Here is a 15620-nt window from a genome sequence, read left to right as displayed (position 1 = left end):
AGGAAAAATGGAGGAAAGTGAAGATGCACACAGGTAAACATCAAAGACCAAATAGGAGGTGCAGCCAAGAGTCTGAGAGGGGGAAGAGGAGAAGAATAGGAAGAAGTTTCAGATCAATACTTGCAATCAGTATCCTTTCCCTCTCCTTTCCTAAGGAGAGGGAAAGAGATGCACCAGCAAAGAGCAGAAAGACACATTTGAAGTTCACAAAAAATGAACAACACTCTCTAATTTTTCATCAGTCTTATCTTTGAATTGTTTAAGTAGGCCCCTAAGTCCTGTTATGTTAAACCTGTGTTGATTTGTCTTCTGTAGACGTGTTTGGGGAGTGAAATCCACACTCCCAGCTTCAGCTTTCCCTTTTTCAATGACTAACACAGAATAGCAGCTATTCTGTGTTAGCTTTAAGTGATATGAATACTATGGAAGCAAACATAGAGCTGCTCAATGGAGCTCAAAGTTATGTTGACCTTACCTTTATCGGCAGCACACTTGTTAGCTAAAGTGGGGTCTTAAGCCAAGACTTTGTGATTGGGAGGAATCTGCTGTCGAATGAGCCACAAGGAAAACAGCTTTCACACCTGCAGCTTACAATCTCCTGAGAAGTCTAATCAGCTCAGTGGCAGACACCTGTGTCAGCAGCGAAAGGGAGAATGACTGATTTTCAAAAGATATAACTTCTCTTTTTACATTAAAATGCATCGCGAGTAGCTAAACATAATGATATGCAATATGTGTAACCAGTGTTTAAATTAATGAGGAACGTTTGAGTGAAAAAGGGCTTTTGGCATTCAGTTTAGGTTCTCTTTCCTTTTAATTAAGAGTCAAAGCTCTTAAGCTCAAATTCCAGGATATAATCAGGGTCTACGGAGACTTGTTGGTGGGTTCTGATGTGTAAAATTTGTGTGAAAAGTAAAAACTGTGAGCCTGCAGGCAGTTTGTTCTTAATGTCTTATTAATTACTGCTTCCCACTTTGTCTCGCGTTAGGCGAAAACAAAAAGAGGCAAAATGCAAACGGTGTAAAAAAAAGCAGGCACCTGAACGCATCTAAAGCTAAAAAAGTTTCTGTAGGTGCAAAAGATGTATCCAGTGGAACAGGGGAGAACAAATGTCTAAACGAAGCAAAAACGCACTTCACTGATGCAAACACATTAAAGACAAAACGGACGTTTGTAGAGGGAAAAAACACATTTCACTTTTGATATAACTCTGTATAACTTTAAAAATTGAAGGTTTCGTTTAATCACTCTGCAAAATTGAACTGTGAGATATAAAAAGGCTACGTATTCTTGGAAATTAAGTGTTTACTTTATATCAGATTGACCTTTTCGTCTATTCTTTTATAACATTCAAAATCAGCTCTCAACAGTTCCAAAGTATTAGAAATGCCAAACATACAGCAGGGTGTTTAGAAATGAACTAAAAATTTCTTTTTGCTCTTCAAATGGAAGCTGCCAGACTTTTGCTTGTGAAAAATGTGAAAAAACGAAAAAAGCTAAAATCACTCTCAAATTATTTTATTTCTTCTTTGTGCCTTTATGGCTCCATGGTACCGATTGAGTGTCAGGTTAATGCATCTTGGGGAATTGGGAAAAAATATGAAATGCATTTTTTATTCATGGTCAGCAGCTGGCTGTAGGTACTGATCAACACTTTACATACAATGTGTGGATCAACAACATTTAATATCGAATCTATCGATTCCACAATGAAGATGATGCATTACTTTCAATGTGTAAGTTCTTGATGTGCAACAATAAGAGGAAGAACACCCATTGATATTACACAACATGCTTCAGCACTGTCTCCCTGTCTCACAGCTGTGGTCTTCAGAGCCACAGCGGAGAGTTGCAGTTTTCCATACAGTACACGACTCATCGATGCACACACATTGTATTTTCACAATTCTGTTCTCCGAAAGCAATCTAAGTAATGAACTGTGTGAAAACCCATCTGTGTTCCATTTTCAATTTGGCACATCTTTGCAGTGCTATTAATGATCTCGCCAACGCAATTTTATGTAACGTTATTTGCAATGTGGCATCTTCTTTTCCCAGCACACAACATATTGATGTGTGGAATCTCAAGATTGGATTCGAGATAAGGTTGACCGTGGTGTAATATCTTCATGAAAAGGACATTTAGAAGCCATTTTCAGCTCAATGAAATCTTTGAAAAAGAACGAATAAAAGATGCAATTGTTAGTTCGAAAAATGTTTTAGCTACATTCAAAACAGAGAAAAACTCTCAGAAGTATAAAACTACTCTCAGAAATATATGGGTAAAAGTGCCAATAAGATACTAATTGGTCACATTTACGCATATATGATAAACAAATTACTTTAACTAGCAAATTCTAATTCATGTAATAACATTTTTATAAATCTCTGGAAGGGTACAGTGTCTTATTTGTGACAGATTGCTAAAAACTGTGTGTGAGCTACAGCTACAATACTGAAACTGAGCAAGTAAACAGAGCCACCAATGAGAAAACTCAAAGACATACTCAAAGATAAAGACGCCAGAGTGCAAATGGGAAAAAAAGCGGCATAGAAATACAATAAAAACATTATTATACAAGATGGGTCAGAGCCATTCTGAGTCTGTTGATACTGCTAATGTGAAAATGAAGTGGGTCAATACGTCTAAACTTCATCTTTAATGTTGGCAGAAAATTAATCTGTCATGCAACACTGCACGAAAATGATCACATAATTAGGATTGAGTTTACCCCACGCAGAGAAGCACAGCCATATATTTATATATTGGCTGGGAAAATGATTAATGGTTAATTAATGTTTATCCAACACACTGACATAATAAACTGCATCACATGGTGGGAAAATGAATCTTGTAAGTTATAATGTCCAAACCCAGGTTGCAAGTATTCAACATTCATTGGCAAAAGTACTGAAAATGTCCTTTTTTTTTTTGGCCTTTGGGGACAGAACTGTAAATACAACACTGACAGCAGAAACAAAGTAATGAAATGAATTAATTTGGCACCGTGTGTCTGCCACCTGGCAAAAGTAAGTCTGATCTTTAATCTCTTATTAGCTCTGTTTTGGTCTCCGGCTAGGAAGGTGTTGGTGGATTCTTCAGGGCTTTGGTGTGACGCACAGCTGCTGCTGCTGCTGCTGGACAAAAGATCACGAGGACATTGAGAGTAAGTGAAAAAGTGGCGCATTGTGCGCATGAACCCAAAACAGTACGCCGAAAAAAGGCCACATTGCTCTGCAGAGCTACGGGTGTGATAATTACAGGGTTCCTTGTTGCAAGAACGCTCTTTCAAGGCGATGCCTCCAAGTTGATCTGGAGGATCGACATCAGCGTCTCAGCCCTCAGCCTCCGATCCCTCCTAAACACTGAACCCCAAATCGCTCCCGGTGGCTCGGGTGAGCACTGTTAAAGCACTATATAAGCTGAGCACTTACCATTTATGCCACATCCTTAGCAGATAACATCCAGCTAGTAACTCTTTATCCCGTGCCGACTGCTAGTTTGACTGTTAAAATGAGAACGTTGCAGATGGCAAGTTGTTGCAGCCGTCACTAGTCACTATTAATGTAGCTGGTGTCACTCAAGTGTCTAAGAGAAAATGCTTTACTCTGTAACAGTGTACATCTGTATGAGAAATGTGGATAACTCCAGAATAAAATATTAATAAATCTTTAGTCTAGTCAGGTCAGACTTGATATCAGCAGATACTAAAGTATGAAAGTCAGACTGTGGCAAAACACTTCACTGGGGCAAACCTACAGTTTTAAACGATATCTTTTGACCTTAAAATCATGCTCTCAATTTGTGAAAAAACACATTTTGTTTTACAAATAGTGGGATCAAATCCATCCGCTGATTAATCCACAAACATATTACCACAAGTTGAAAGTCTACCTCATTATCCCCTGTGGCACAGCAGAGAGATTGCAGCTGTGTTTGTTTTGACAGTGGAAGGTGTAAAGGTGTGAGTATCTGTACTGCAGTATTCAGTTCTAACTACAGCAGTCTGATCCCACCGCATTTTCCTACGACGTTCTCTTTTCCGTCCACTGAAAAGCAGCTGCTTCACCCTCCTCCGTCTCGTTGTCCGGAGCTCACTCCTTTACTTGCCCATAAAGTCCTCTACATTACCCAGAGCAGCTGTTTGGGAAAATCAAATTATGCATGGAGATAACATTTGAATTCAGCGGCCACCTTCGCTGTAGCTCATGATTTATTGATACTTTGCAGCAGATATGAATATTGTCGTTATGCTTAAAACTCATCTGACTCAATTTATGATCCGCTCGATTTCTGATGTCTTCATTATCTTCACATCAGTTTGCAGGGAGGTTAATCTTGTGTTCGGGCCACAGCGATTGTCAGTCAGTGGGGCTTGTACAGTAAGGCTTCCCTTGTTACATCTAACCTTTCGAAAAGGTTACCCCGTTTCATCTGACATTTCAGAAGCAGCCCATTTACTTCGACAGGTACGCCATCACCGAATGACATGCCCAACTTCTTTGTTCAACCTGCTGCAAACCCCCCCCCAAAAAAGAGCATTTTATTTGTTTGCAGAGTTTCGCGAAAGCAAAAATACCTTGTAAAGTTCTTTGGCGATTAATGTTCTTCGATGATGACCTACCATTATTCGAGCATAATGTACTAGATAGTGAGAAGCACGTAAAGAACTATCAATCCCAAGGTGACAAAACACAATCTTGATAAGCACGTTTTGTTTTTTTATCAATACTCTATTAACAGTTTATTTCAAGTATGTCTGCTGAGTGTTTTGTGAGCAAGGCTACATCTACCCACTTCACACCATTCCCCAATGTCAGCTTTTTACAGACACTTTCTAATTGCACTGGTTCGAACTGATGTGTTCGTAGCAGTGTATGTATGGGCATAGGTAGAAAAAGCATATTCAAGAAATGAAGAAAAGCAACCTATGTCTAAAAAATATTTATATTCCCTCATTAAAGCTCAAAAAACTTCTGCAGCCATTAGGCTGCCAGTAAGCTGAGCTGAGCCAGTCTGAGCTACTTCATACAGTGCTGCTACTTTAATATGTTGTGCAGTCTTTATCATTAATGCCACTGTTGAATATCTGTTCTATTAACAACCCTTCCAAACTAAATGACCAAATAATCTGTCCCTGCCCTCTCTTATGAACCATGAAGTGCTTGTTGGAAGAGCGCCCCCATCGCAGCAGGCCTCTGTTCAAATGGTCACACACCTGTCCCTCTTTCTGTGGCACCAAAGTACCAACTGGCAACTGGTAACCAGTTCATGTGGTATTTACATGTGACAACCTTGTGGTTACAATAACAACAAGGGGAAGTTGATTCAAACTCCGGCCTCCTGTGGGAAAGTCGTCCCCTTTTCTTATATGACCTCCTCTTTGCCAACATATTTTTAATGTCATGTCATGAAATTAAATCTTTGTCTCGATAACTTGCTGTGATGTTGAATCTATGGTGCCAGGATTGTGGCCCGGCTTTAAATAACAGCAACCAGGATACTTTAAAAACTCCACCTGAAAAAGAAATCAGCTTTTGCAATCACATTTCCAAACTTGCCTGATAGTCGGATTTGAAAAAAAAATAAAAAATAAAGAAATGGGGTTTTGAAAATCATCCAGCACTCATTCAAACCAGTGAAAGTCACAAGACACAGTTGAAAACTCTCTCAGAGAAAAGAGCAATCAAAAGGACTGTTCTCTCACTGGGTCACAGTAGGGGGATTTTCCTTTCTTCTACTTTCTCATACAATACCACAGCCTAAATCCTTGCACTGCCTTAGCCACTAGTCCTTCATTCCGCTCTGCCAATATTGATTGCATCAAGTCCCTCCAAACGGATGAATGGAATAACCTTCCCCTCTGTATCCATTTCCTTTTCAACTGATGGCAGCAACATGGAGGGAGTGGGTGGCGCGGAGCCAAAGAAACAAGGCAAAAGATTTGGTCTTTGTGGATTCCAGCTCTACTGATCATGTGCATCGACTGCCGGCCTGACAGCAACCTCAGACAATCATCCTCATCCTCTCTCCCCATCAGCCTAGGTTTGGCGCGGCCGACCACGGGCTGCACAGAATCAATCAGCATTGAGATATGGGCGGCCGACACGGCGGTGACCGATTTTGGCATGCAAGGCTCTCCCTTAATAGACAAAGAGACGGAGATCAATAGCCAATTTGGCCTTGGAATGGAGCTGGAATGGATCAGGGAAAATTCATTTCATTCTCCCTTTCTGAGCCCAGGGAAGTCAGGAAAGTATGATGAACGTTCATGACTAGTACAGTAAAGAAGTGAATCACTCATCAGCCTGTGACCTTGGCCGTGCAGAAACACTGTAAGATTACTTCTTTGTGATCTGTGATACACTGTATAATGTGTGAGAAAGACAAAAAACCAAAAAACAATGCATTTCATTAAACCCGGTGTAGGTATTGCCTGGTTTACTCTGTGAGTGTCACTATCCAGAACTTTGCCTTGTTCCCTGCCACTAGCTTGTCGCAGCACTGCTCTTTTATTCGAGTTTTGCCCCTAGTTTTCCTTTGGCTCCTAAGTTCAGTCCTGGTCCCTTCACTCACCTGCCTTCAGTCATGTAGCCACCACGCCAAATAAGAATACTGCAAAAAATGACTAATCTAGAAGAGGCAGGATGTTTACTTGTAATAAAATGGTATTTCCCATTGTAGCACTATTGCTTTTAGTTACAGAAAATATCCCAGTACTTCTTGGAAAATCACCTCTTTGTGTTTGCAGATGGAAGGTGGGAATACTCCCCGTTAGTTCCGAATCCACAGTCATCACCTTCTTTAGAATTACAATATTACCTTCCACACTATATTTTTATAGTTTTTGTCTTACTGTGACTAATTATGACGGTTGGGACTGAAATGACAATAATTTGTGGCTCTGCATGAATGGACACTGGCCTCTCGAGAATGTAATTGGAGCAGGAGCAGATTCAGTCACAGAACCTGAAGGCTTCCCTTTGTGCCAATTCGCTGCTCATAATTATAATGTGACAATTCTCTGAACTATGTTATCATGTCTCCATTGAGATGCATAATAACTTGTTTCCGTTAGGAGCCTGTCTCCACGGAGGATTATCGGGTGGCGATGGTGCCCGTACACAGTGTTAGCGAGGGAAACCGTGGCCTGCGGGCCTCGGAGCTGTTCACGTCGCCATCCTCAGGCTGTCCTCAAACCTCCTTGGCCTCGCCACAGTATAAAGGAAGGGATTCAATTATGAAGTGACACCTTGAGGCATGTAGCAAAAGCACACAGCTTCAAAAGAGATCGCTGAAAATGTTTCCTCTGCCTTATCTCCCTCTGTCTGCCTGCCTCACCCTCTCCCTCTAGTCAGGGGCTGTGGAAAGCATAAAACACAGATAAATGTCTTGTTTCTCGTAAGTAAAGGGCTCACAAGGTCGTGATGCCCTGAATGTGACTGAGAGCTTCTGCTCTGGATTAAATAGTTTTATTGATTCAGAGCAATTAGTGCAGAACTGGAGGGATAAATCAGCCCACACAGCCGCATAGGTAATAAGGATTACTTATTATTCTTGTTTCCAGCAGTCAGAGCTTCCACTATGCTTCATCCTCTTTCAAGTGTTTGTGCTGGTTGCGTGCCTTTGTGTTTGAGTTTCTCCTTTATCAATTTTACATTTCGTATTCATAGTATTAAACCCTGCATTGTATTTTAATACATCTATGTCCTACTTGTGGACTGCTGTAAATATAAACCAATGCACTATGCAATTATCACATGAAGCATGAATTCCTTTTTAGCTCTACGGTGTTTTAGGGGTTTTAAGGTCTCTAATAAGTCTGGGTCATATTAGGTTGACTTCAAATGAGCACTTGTTATAAGAAGGTTTTCAACGCGACAGACAGCAACAGGAGCAACCTATAAAAGAAAATGAGCTCATCAAGTATCATGGAGCTGATATGAGATTTGCCTTTCAAAACTACAAATCCAACCGGCACAATCTCCAACGGTGTGGATTTAACACAAAAAACTAAGCAATCACAGCATCCACAGCTCTACTGTGCGTATTTGTGTTGCACTAACTTTCAGTAACTTATCTAAAATAAGCCACCTTAAAGTCACCTGACTAATCGATCCTCTCCAACGTTCATATGCTGTGTTCTCAACGGTTTGGTAGTTGTGCTACTTCTTCGCTCCTCCAGCTTCTGTATCAGGATCAATAAAGTTTTTCATCTTGTCTTTTTGATTTTCAGTTCTCCTTTGACAGTTTATTCATGCTGAAACTGCACATTCAGATCCATAAGGCTGTCTGTTTCTGACTTAGATGCAACAGGATTAACCTTCCCATCTTCTCACTCTACCGTTGCTGTACATCACTGTGACATGTTTTCAATCTGGAATAACCCTGTGATGGATGTCATTTCAGGAAGCTGATGACTTGCTCTTTGCTGATGCTTAATCAATGTAATATCATCCAATCATCCAAGCCAATCTGAAGACGTGCTATTTACAGTGAAATAAAATTTAAAGGCTTTGATTCTTATCAAGGCAGCACATGCAGATAATGTAGCATAATACTTATGGTTACTTGACTTATCTATCGTGATTCTTCAACTTTGCAGTCAGCAAAAAAAAAAAGCATTGTCAAATCAACAAAAAAGTGAAGATCAACTATGTATTTCACTCAACAATGAGGCTCATCATTCACAATGAACAGCTAGTGTTAGCATGCCTTCACACCAAAATTCATGACACTGCAACAGCTCATCCTTCACCAGTGTCACAAATTCTACTGATTTCATTAAAGGCTCTGCAGAGATGGAAATCAAGACTCTTCACTCTGCTTTTTGCGGCCCGACATTCAGATTATTGGCTATGCAAATTCATGGTGATTGAGTCTGTCGGCTGCTGTAAAAACATGCAAGTTAATGGTTCTGGGCCAGACCGAGTAATACATTTGTTTAAATTAAAAATATATGCACACTTCCAAAGATGTCTGCCAGCCCAAATCAATCTAATGGCCAACAGCAGCAGCAGCACACATTTTAATCTATGTTTTATTTCCACAGCTGTGAAAGAAAAACATTCAATATTGCAGAAGCTTAACAGCTCCAGTGTAATTAAAATCATGTAGTCAATTTCACCCTAAGCCTGACTATCATGGCTGAATATCATTTTTCCTTCACTTCAAGAACTCCAGTCATTTCTGTAAAGGCTAATAACTTCCAGTGCATTAGGCAAGGGTGGAAAGTTTTCTTTTATATAGGTTAAACGGGAACAGTTGTGTGCAGTCGTGCCTGCCACTGGTGGTGTGGACTTGGTACAGTGGGCTAATAGTGTTTAGCGGTGATGTTGGCCCTCATTAACCTTACTGTATTACCTCTGACTGGGGATAAATGGTGCGAACTTAAATCAGCTATCTGTTGCCGCCCAGCTTCGTATAGTGCATCGCTAACAGAGTGGAAGTCACACCCCGAAACCTTTCAAGGACATTACAGTAGCAGTAACAGGGAGGGAATCTCTAATAGGACAACACAATTCCTGCAGAGCTCAGGCTGTACCCTGATTTAAGTCTCTGCAAAAATTCACTCTTGGAAGGATTTGCTTTAATGTCACAAGCTTGTTTGTTGCGTTTGGCTTCCAGTGATATTTTTTCGGGCTTTTGTTGCAGCAGCTGTTGATGCTGTGTTTGCAAAACACCATATGTTTTGTAAAGGCATAAATTATCCTTTATGTGAATTGCATGTGTTATTTTTAGACTAGTGCACTTGAGATTAGAGCGATGGACTCAACGTGACAGTTGTTTGATTTGATTTCAGTGACAGGCAGCCAGGGGAATCTGATTTTCAGGAGCAAACACAAACAAAAATAGAAAAGTCTATGTGGACCAAAAAAACCCATCGAACTGTGAAAAGGCTGCGGCTCACACATTGAGATGACTTGGAGAAAAGGGAGTTGCCAGTGGACAGAAACTGCACGTAGATGCTCGTCCCAGCTTTAGCATTTCACTATTCTGACACTCATTTGGGAAATGATGAGCACGCACACAAATTTGAAAGGGTCCTGATCAGCCTTTAAAATCGCATTGCATGTTCCAATTTGATGCATAAGAAGTGGTCTGTTAATCTAACTGAGGGCAAGATTAATGAGTTTAAAGGCCACAAAGGCTCTGCAGGGAGAAAGTCACAATCCTTCCCTAACTAACCACCGATAATGACCCACTGGCACTAATAGCCTGTGGAGCAGGTACATACTGGCCCATAGCGAGAGATAATGGTCATTGAATGGCCTGATAGAGTTTGTGGACAAGATTGAGGTGTCACAAAAGCAAATACTATGTTGATTCATGAATTTATGCCACTTATATAGGCATTATAATTTATTGCCCATAATCGCTGTATAAAACTGACACCTAGATGATGAAAACATGATCCCAAATAGAGTTGTGGGTTGCTTGTAAGGACATCTTTGTATAAAATGTCACTTTTTATTAACACAAGCTTCCAGATTCAATTTTACGTATTGGGTTTTAAAGTTCATTACCTTCAACTAGACATGTGTTACGTCTATTCCACAGATTTTACTGACAGTGCATTTGTCCTACATTAAACGTAAAAACCAAAACCAATCTATTTGCATTGAGTCCTGCACTAAAACCAAAACATATTGTCCAAAAAAATGTATTTTCAATTAAGATTGGATCGTTATTGTTACCTACTTTGAAACACTGTTGCTCCGTGGTTATTTCATATTTAAGGCTCACAGTCGTATGAACACATTGATATTAATATGCACTGCCATCCGTTGTGACTGGTGCCATTAGTGAAATACACTATGACAAGCTGCTGTTATGGTGTCCGGTTTTTCGATGGTAATTTGACATGTATTCAAACACTGTGCTCTATAACTCGTTAAAGTGACACTTTGATGTTGAAGAGCGGCACATGCAAGGCATAATCAACAATATAAATCACTATTAAATGAGCAGCTTGCATAGCGGGAATGCATCGTAATAAATAGAATTTAATAGAAATAGTTAGGCACCAAATATTTACAACCCATCTCTATGTGATTATCACGTCTGGAGTTATGCACACCCCTCTACAGTAACACCAGGAAGTCTTTGTCCTTCAGTTCATGTTTATTTGTAAAATAAAATGTTGATCATTGAAACATTTGACTAGTTAAATATGACACAAACATTATCCTGACTGATAAGAACACAAATAGTTATGTACAAAGACAATGAGTTTTCTAACGTTACAACAGTTGGAATATACTGTTTTTATACATAACTGAAAATACAAAGTTACAGTAAACATGCCCTTTGATAAAAATATCTTTACAAAAAAATGTACATTTCTATACAACAGTGTTGTCAGTTACACGTCTCTACAAGCCCCACGATTCTGGTTAAAAGCTGCAACGAGTCCAACAAACTGTCAGTATATTGTTTCAGTATTATTTTAAACTTGATGGAATTTCTCTTTCTAGTCTATTAGTACTTGAAATAAACATAATATAGACTATATACATGGCAAAGTAAAAATAAGTGTGGAGCCAGAGATGTCGGAAAATGGCAACAGGTAAAAGTTATGGTATTTTTTTCGATTTCTTTTTGCAAAACATTTGACACGTCACCATACTGTTCATTAAAGAAGACTACCAGCAAAAAAGAAAAACATGTAGCAGAGCCATTTCCCCTTAAACATGTTTTTGGGTACAAAAATAGTGCTAAATATTACACATTATCGTCATTAACCAGACATATTTTGAAAGAGCTGCAGGACAGTTGTTTTGTTCTTTTTTTACATGTTGTTGTATGGGTTGTTTCCCCCCCCCCCCCCTCCCACTGCCGGGGGGGATTAGTGTGTTCATGAAACTGTGCGAGGTGACTTAACATGTAAGAAATCTGGTTTAAAGGGTTAATTCACCTACGAACGTGTTCTTACTTTCAGAGCCGATTGTACTGAATTCTTTTACCCAATGATCATCAGCCAGACTGATGCTTCTGAGCAACTGCCTGCTCTAGCTCCCAAAGAGCCACCTCCCAATGGTCAAATCGTGGTGGAAAGAACACAACTTAACAGTAGATCGTGCTGGCATCCAATCACCGGTGACGTCATTCATTTTGCAGCCGTTACTTTATATCAGGTTAATTATAATTGTTCAGCTGAAGCATGTTAGCAGCTCCACATGGCAGCGAGTGACGTGCTGTTGCACATGGCAACGGACAAATCGCGGCTGGCAGAAATCTCTTCATTGTTGTTAGTTAAAGAACATCAAGTCATTCAGTGTTCTAGCTCTGCTTCCTTTTGCACTTCACTTTAAAATCGATCTTTATGGGCACGCTACAGTATGTTCTGTGTTCAGGTTGTTTTAAGGCAGACTATTCCTCATTTGTTCACAAATTTAAGCCATCCGAGTCACGGATTATGTACTTTGATAAGATTAGTTAACAGAAAGCTCTCCGTGCTCCTTGGCCTAAATAAAACTGAACTAATGCAGAATGCAGAGGCAGACAGTGCAGGAGATAGAGAAAGGGCGATGGCGGCTGAACAGCAGCAGTCCATGTCGGGATTCGCAGGCTGTGCAGGGAGCAGTGCCCTAACATCTCCAAGCACTCCTCCCTGGCAGGAGGCCTGTGCCAGTGTTGGCTCTCTACCACAGGAAGCCCTTTCTGCTTCTGAAAGTTGGCAGGAGTTGGAATATATGATGGAACAGCCCCACAGGGCATTTGTGTGATAAATGGATAAAGGATAAAACTATGCTCACAGCTACTGGCTTGCGCACAGGAGTCAAAGCCCAACCAGACGGCACCGATGTTTCATTTATTTTCTGAATATTGTACCGCGGTCGCAGATTTTTCTGGTTGTGGTTTATTTATATGATTTTTGAACAACAACAGAAATGATAAAAAAAAAAAAAAAAAAAAAAAAAAAAGCTGTTTGTGAAATTACAGCGCATTTTTATAAAAAGCAGCAACAATTGATTCCTGCAGCATAATTCAATTAGTAAATCTGAATAAATCCCTTTAGCACTTTTAATTCTGTGTTTATTTTGATTCTTCAATAACAGGTTTAGCACATACTGTCAGCCTCTTGCAATGAAATATAAGTTGCACAGAATATCCATGAGGTCAACTCAGGCCAATGCATTAAAGTGAATCTTGAATACTTAACATTTTCTTTAGAATGCACATCACAGTTGGTTGTGCTGCACCGCCGGGCATCTAAATGTGATTCAGCATCTCTTGAATAGAACTTACAGTCCAGAATGGGTGTCTTGATCCCTCAGAGATCCTTTTCTGCCTCTTGAAGGTGATGATGAATTCTAATACCACTGACCGGAGGGTTCTGCTTCCTCAGCCTGAAGCGATAAAGGAGAAAACTGATGAAAACACATTATAGGACTGTGTCTCCTCCTCAAATGTGGTGGCTATTTTTAACGCTGTAAATCTGACGAGGATTAGGCTGAGTTTTAAAGCTTGTCCGTTACGAAGGGCCTCAGAAATATCTTGGGATATGCAGCAATATTTGCTTGTAATGTAATGTTACATATTGTTACTGCCTCATATAAAACACCAACATACAAAAATCGAATGCAAATGCAACAATATTTACAAGCTAATTGTGGGGCAGTCTACAACTGTCCATTGTCCCGCTCAAATACACAACAGAAGTAAGTTACAACAATTATGATTCCCATGACTGAAAGACAAACATGTTGCTAAAGCTGCTTACGAAGGAGGACTGGAGGCAGCTGTTCAACATGTGTTCAACCAGCAGCTTGGAAGCTATTATATTCTAAGCTGTATTCTTTGTTCCAATAATACAAAAACCAACAATAACTAAACAATAATTACAGCCTCTTATAAACAAATATATTGTTTAGTTATTGAAATGGAAAACAAGTTAATGGAAATTACTGTCTACTAAGACATATTTTATACACTATTAAGTTATGGCAGATATAGAGTTAAAGTCTACTGTGCCGAGAGGAAAAATTGTGGGAGTGATTTCACAAATGTCTTTTTGTCTGTGTCGACCAAAACTGGACTAAAATGTGACCAAAGCTATAAATAAATGAAGAAAATCTAAAACTAGAGAAACTAAAGAAAAAAGTTGACACTTGACTTAACAGGGATTTGCATCGTCTAATGAACAGAGATTTCCCTTTGCTCAACCCAGAATGAAACAACACTAACAGCGCTTAACTCAATATTACATAAGGAGCCTGCGACTCATAAACACTGCCAAGCACCCCTGCTGTGCAGAGCCAGGCCGTGCTGAGCCAACTGATGATGTGGCTGCATCATTACCCCCAACCCGAGAGGCGAGTGGCAGGGAACTCTTTACCTCAGGCCTCGCCATCCATACCCCTTTTCACACAATTCAATTAAATGAATGTTGTTTATGGGCAGTTCTGGCCCATTGAAATGCCATTATTGCTCCCTCTGTTGAATTCAGCATTAGCTGCCCTTCACTGGAGCTGCTCTTCCAAATGTCACGGAGCTTATGACTTAGGAGACGATTAACAAATATTTAGAGATGCTCAAAACACACTTCGGTGGTTCCCGCTCTTAATGAAGACCGCATTTAAGGTCTGTTAATGAGGACTGGCTGTAAAAGCCTCCAGGAACTTTAGCTGCACAGAACAAGCTCACAGGTGCTGCAAAGGACATTTGAATCAGAATGAAAAACAAAGCTCTTACCTGATTTCAGTTGTCAATATCCGATACGTGATTCTCTATCTAGAAAAAAGAAGACAGAGAGGATGTTAATATTACAGATAACTGAGCACGCACATTGCATTTAATCTTCTCTAAAGGTCATTGGCGATATTTGCTCAACGCGACCAGTGATGCCAACCTGGTCAACAGTCTTTGTGGTATATTATCACGATCTGTGATCAACGTGACCTTCAGAAGAGAAATAATTTCTTTCTCCATGTCTATGAAAAATAATCTCTCGCACTAGCGACAAAGCTTTCATCCAGCTTTCATTAAGACTAACATGCCCGTGTCCTCCTGGTCAATGGCTAATGGTCAAAAGCATAGCCGGGGTGGACAGCTGAACCCAGATCAAACCAGGCATGATTGCTTCGACATCACTGCGTGAACTCGACGAGTTGCGAGATGCAAAATAAAACTTTGGTTCCATTAAGGCTTTTTGAAAACCTGCTGCATAATAGGCACTGCGGGTGTTTTGAAGCCCCCAGCATGCAGATCATTTGTATTAAGCCGAAACATTATTTCATTAAGTTAAAGGGCCAGACATATTAACCTTACACAAGAGTGTAACAGTAATAGGGTTCTTTTTATAAAACTCAAAGCACAAAATATGATAAACCACATTTTACATGCCGACATGGTATTTTGAGGTAGAGGTTCTTACTCAGGCAAGTTATGGCCTTTTGGTTTGAAGTATCAGTTTTGCAGCCCTGTAAGCCAAGAAAACAAGCATTGTGAGGACATTATCTTGGACACTAAGAAATGTGATCTTCACGTTTTCTGGACCACGTTTGAAATAATAAACTTATGGCTCGCATACGCAGATGTGAGTAAGTCTTAAAAATTGTGAAATTTTGAGTAATGGTAACTTACTGACCGAGCATGAGCTGTGATGAGAAACACA

At 40.0% G+C, this 15620-nt stretch overlaps 1 protein-coding gene across 6 annotated transcripts in view; it reads right to left on the bottom strand.

Moving 5' to 3' along the window:
* Positions 1-11828: 11828 nt before the first annotated feature.
* LOC137104739 (RNA-binding Raly-like protein) overlaps positions 11829-15620 on the bottom strand; it is an 89001-nt gene continuing 85209 nt past the window's right edge. For 4 of the 6 annotated variants that reach the window (XM_067486373.1, XM_067486374.1, XM_067486372.1 and 1 more), the window contains 3 exons: positions 15381-15426; positions 14699-14737; positions 11829-13353 (listed from right to left, as the gene is read on the bottom strand). In XM_067486373.1, the coding sequence (XP_067342474.1) occupies positions 14712-14737; positions 15381-15426 (72 nt within the window). In that variant the 3' untranslated portion in view covers positions 11829-13353; positions 14699-14711. The remainder of the gene's footprint in view (positions 13354-14698; positions 14738-15380; positions 15427-15620) is intronic. The other 2 variants (XM_067486370.1, XM_067486371.1) reach the window with 1 other exon arrangement.

Source organism: Channa argus, chromosome 19 (genome assembly GCF_033026475.1).
Source record: "Channa argus isolate prfri chromosome 19, Channa argus male v1.0, whole genome shotgun sequence".
Taxonomy (NCBI): Eukaryota; Metazoa; Chordata; class Actinopteri; order Anabantiformes; family Channidae; genus Channa; species Channa argus.
This window is presented reverse-complemented; position numbering and strand designations above follow the sequence as displayed.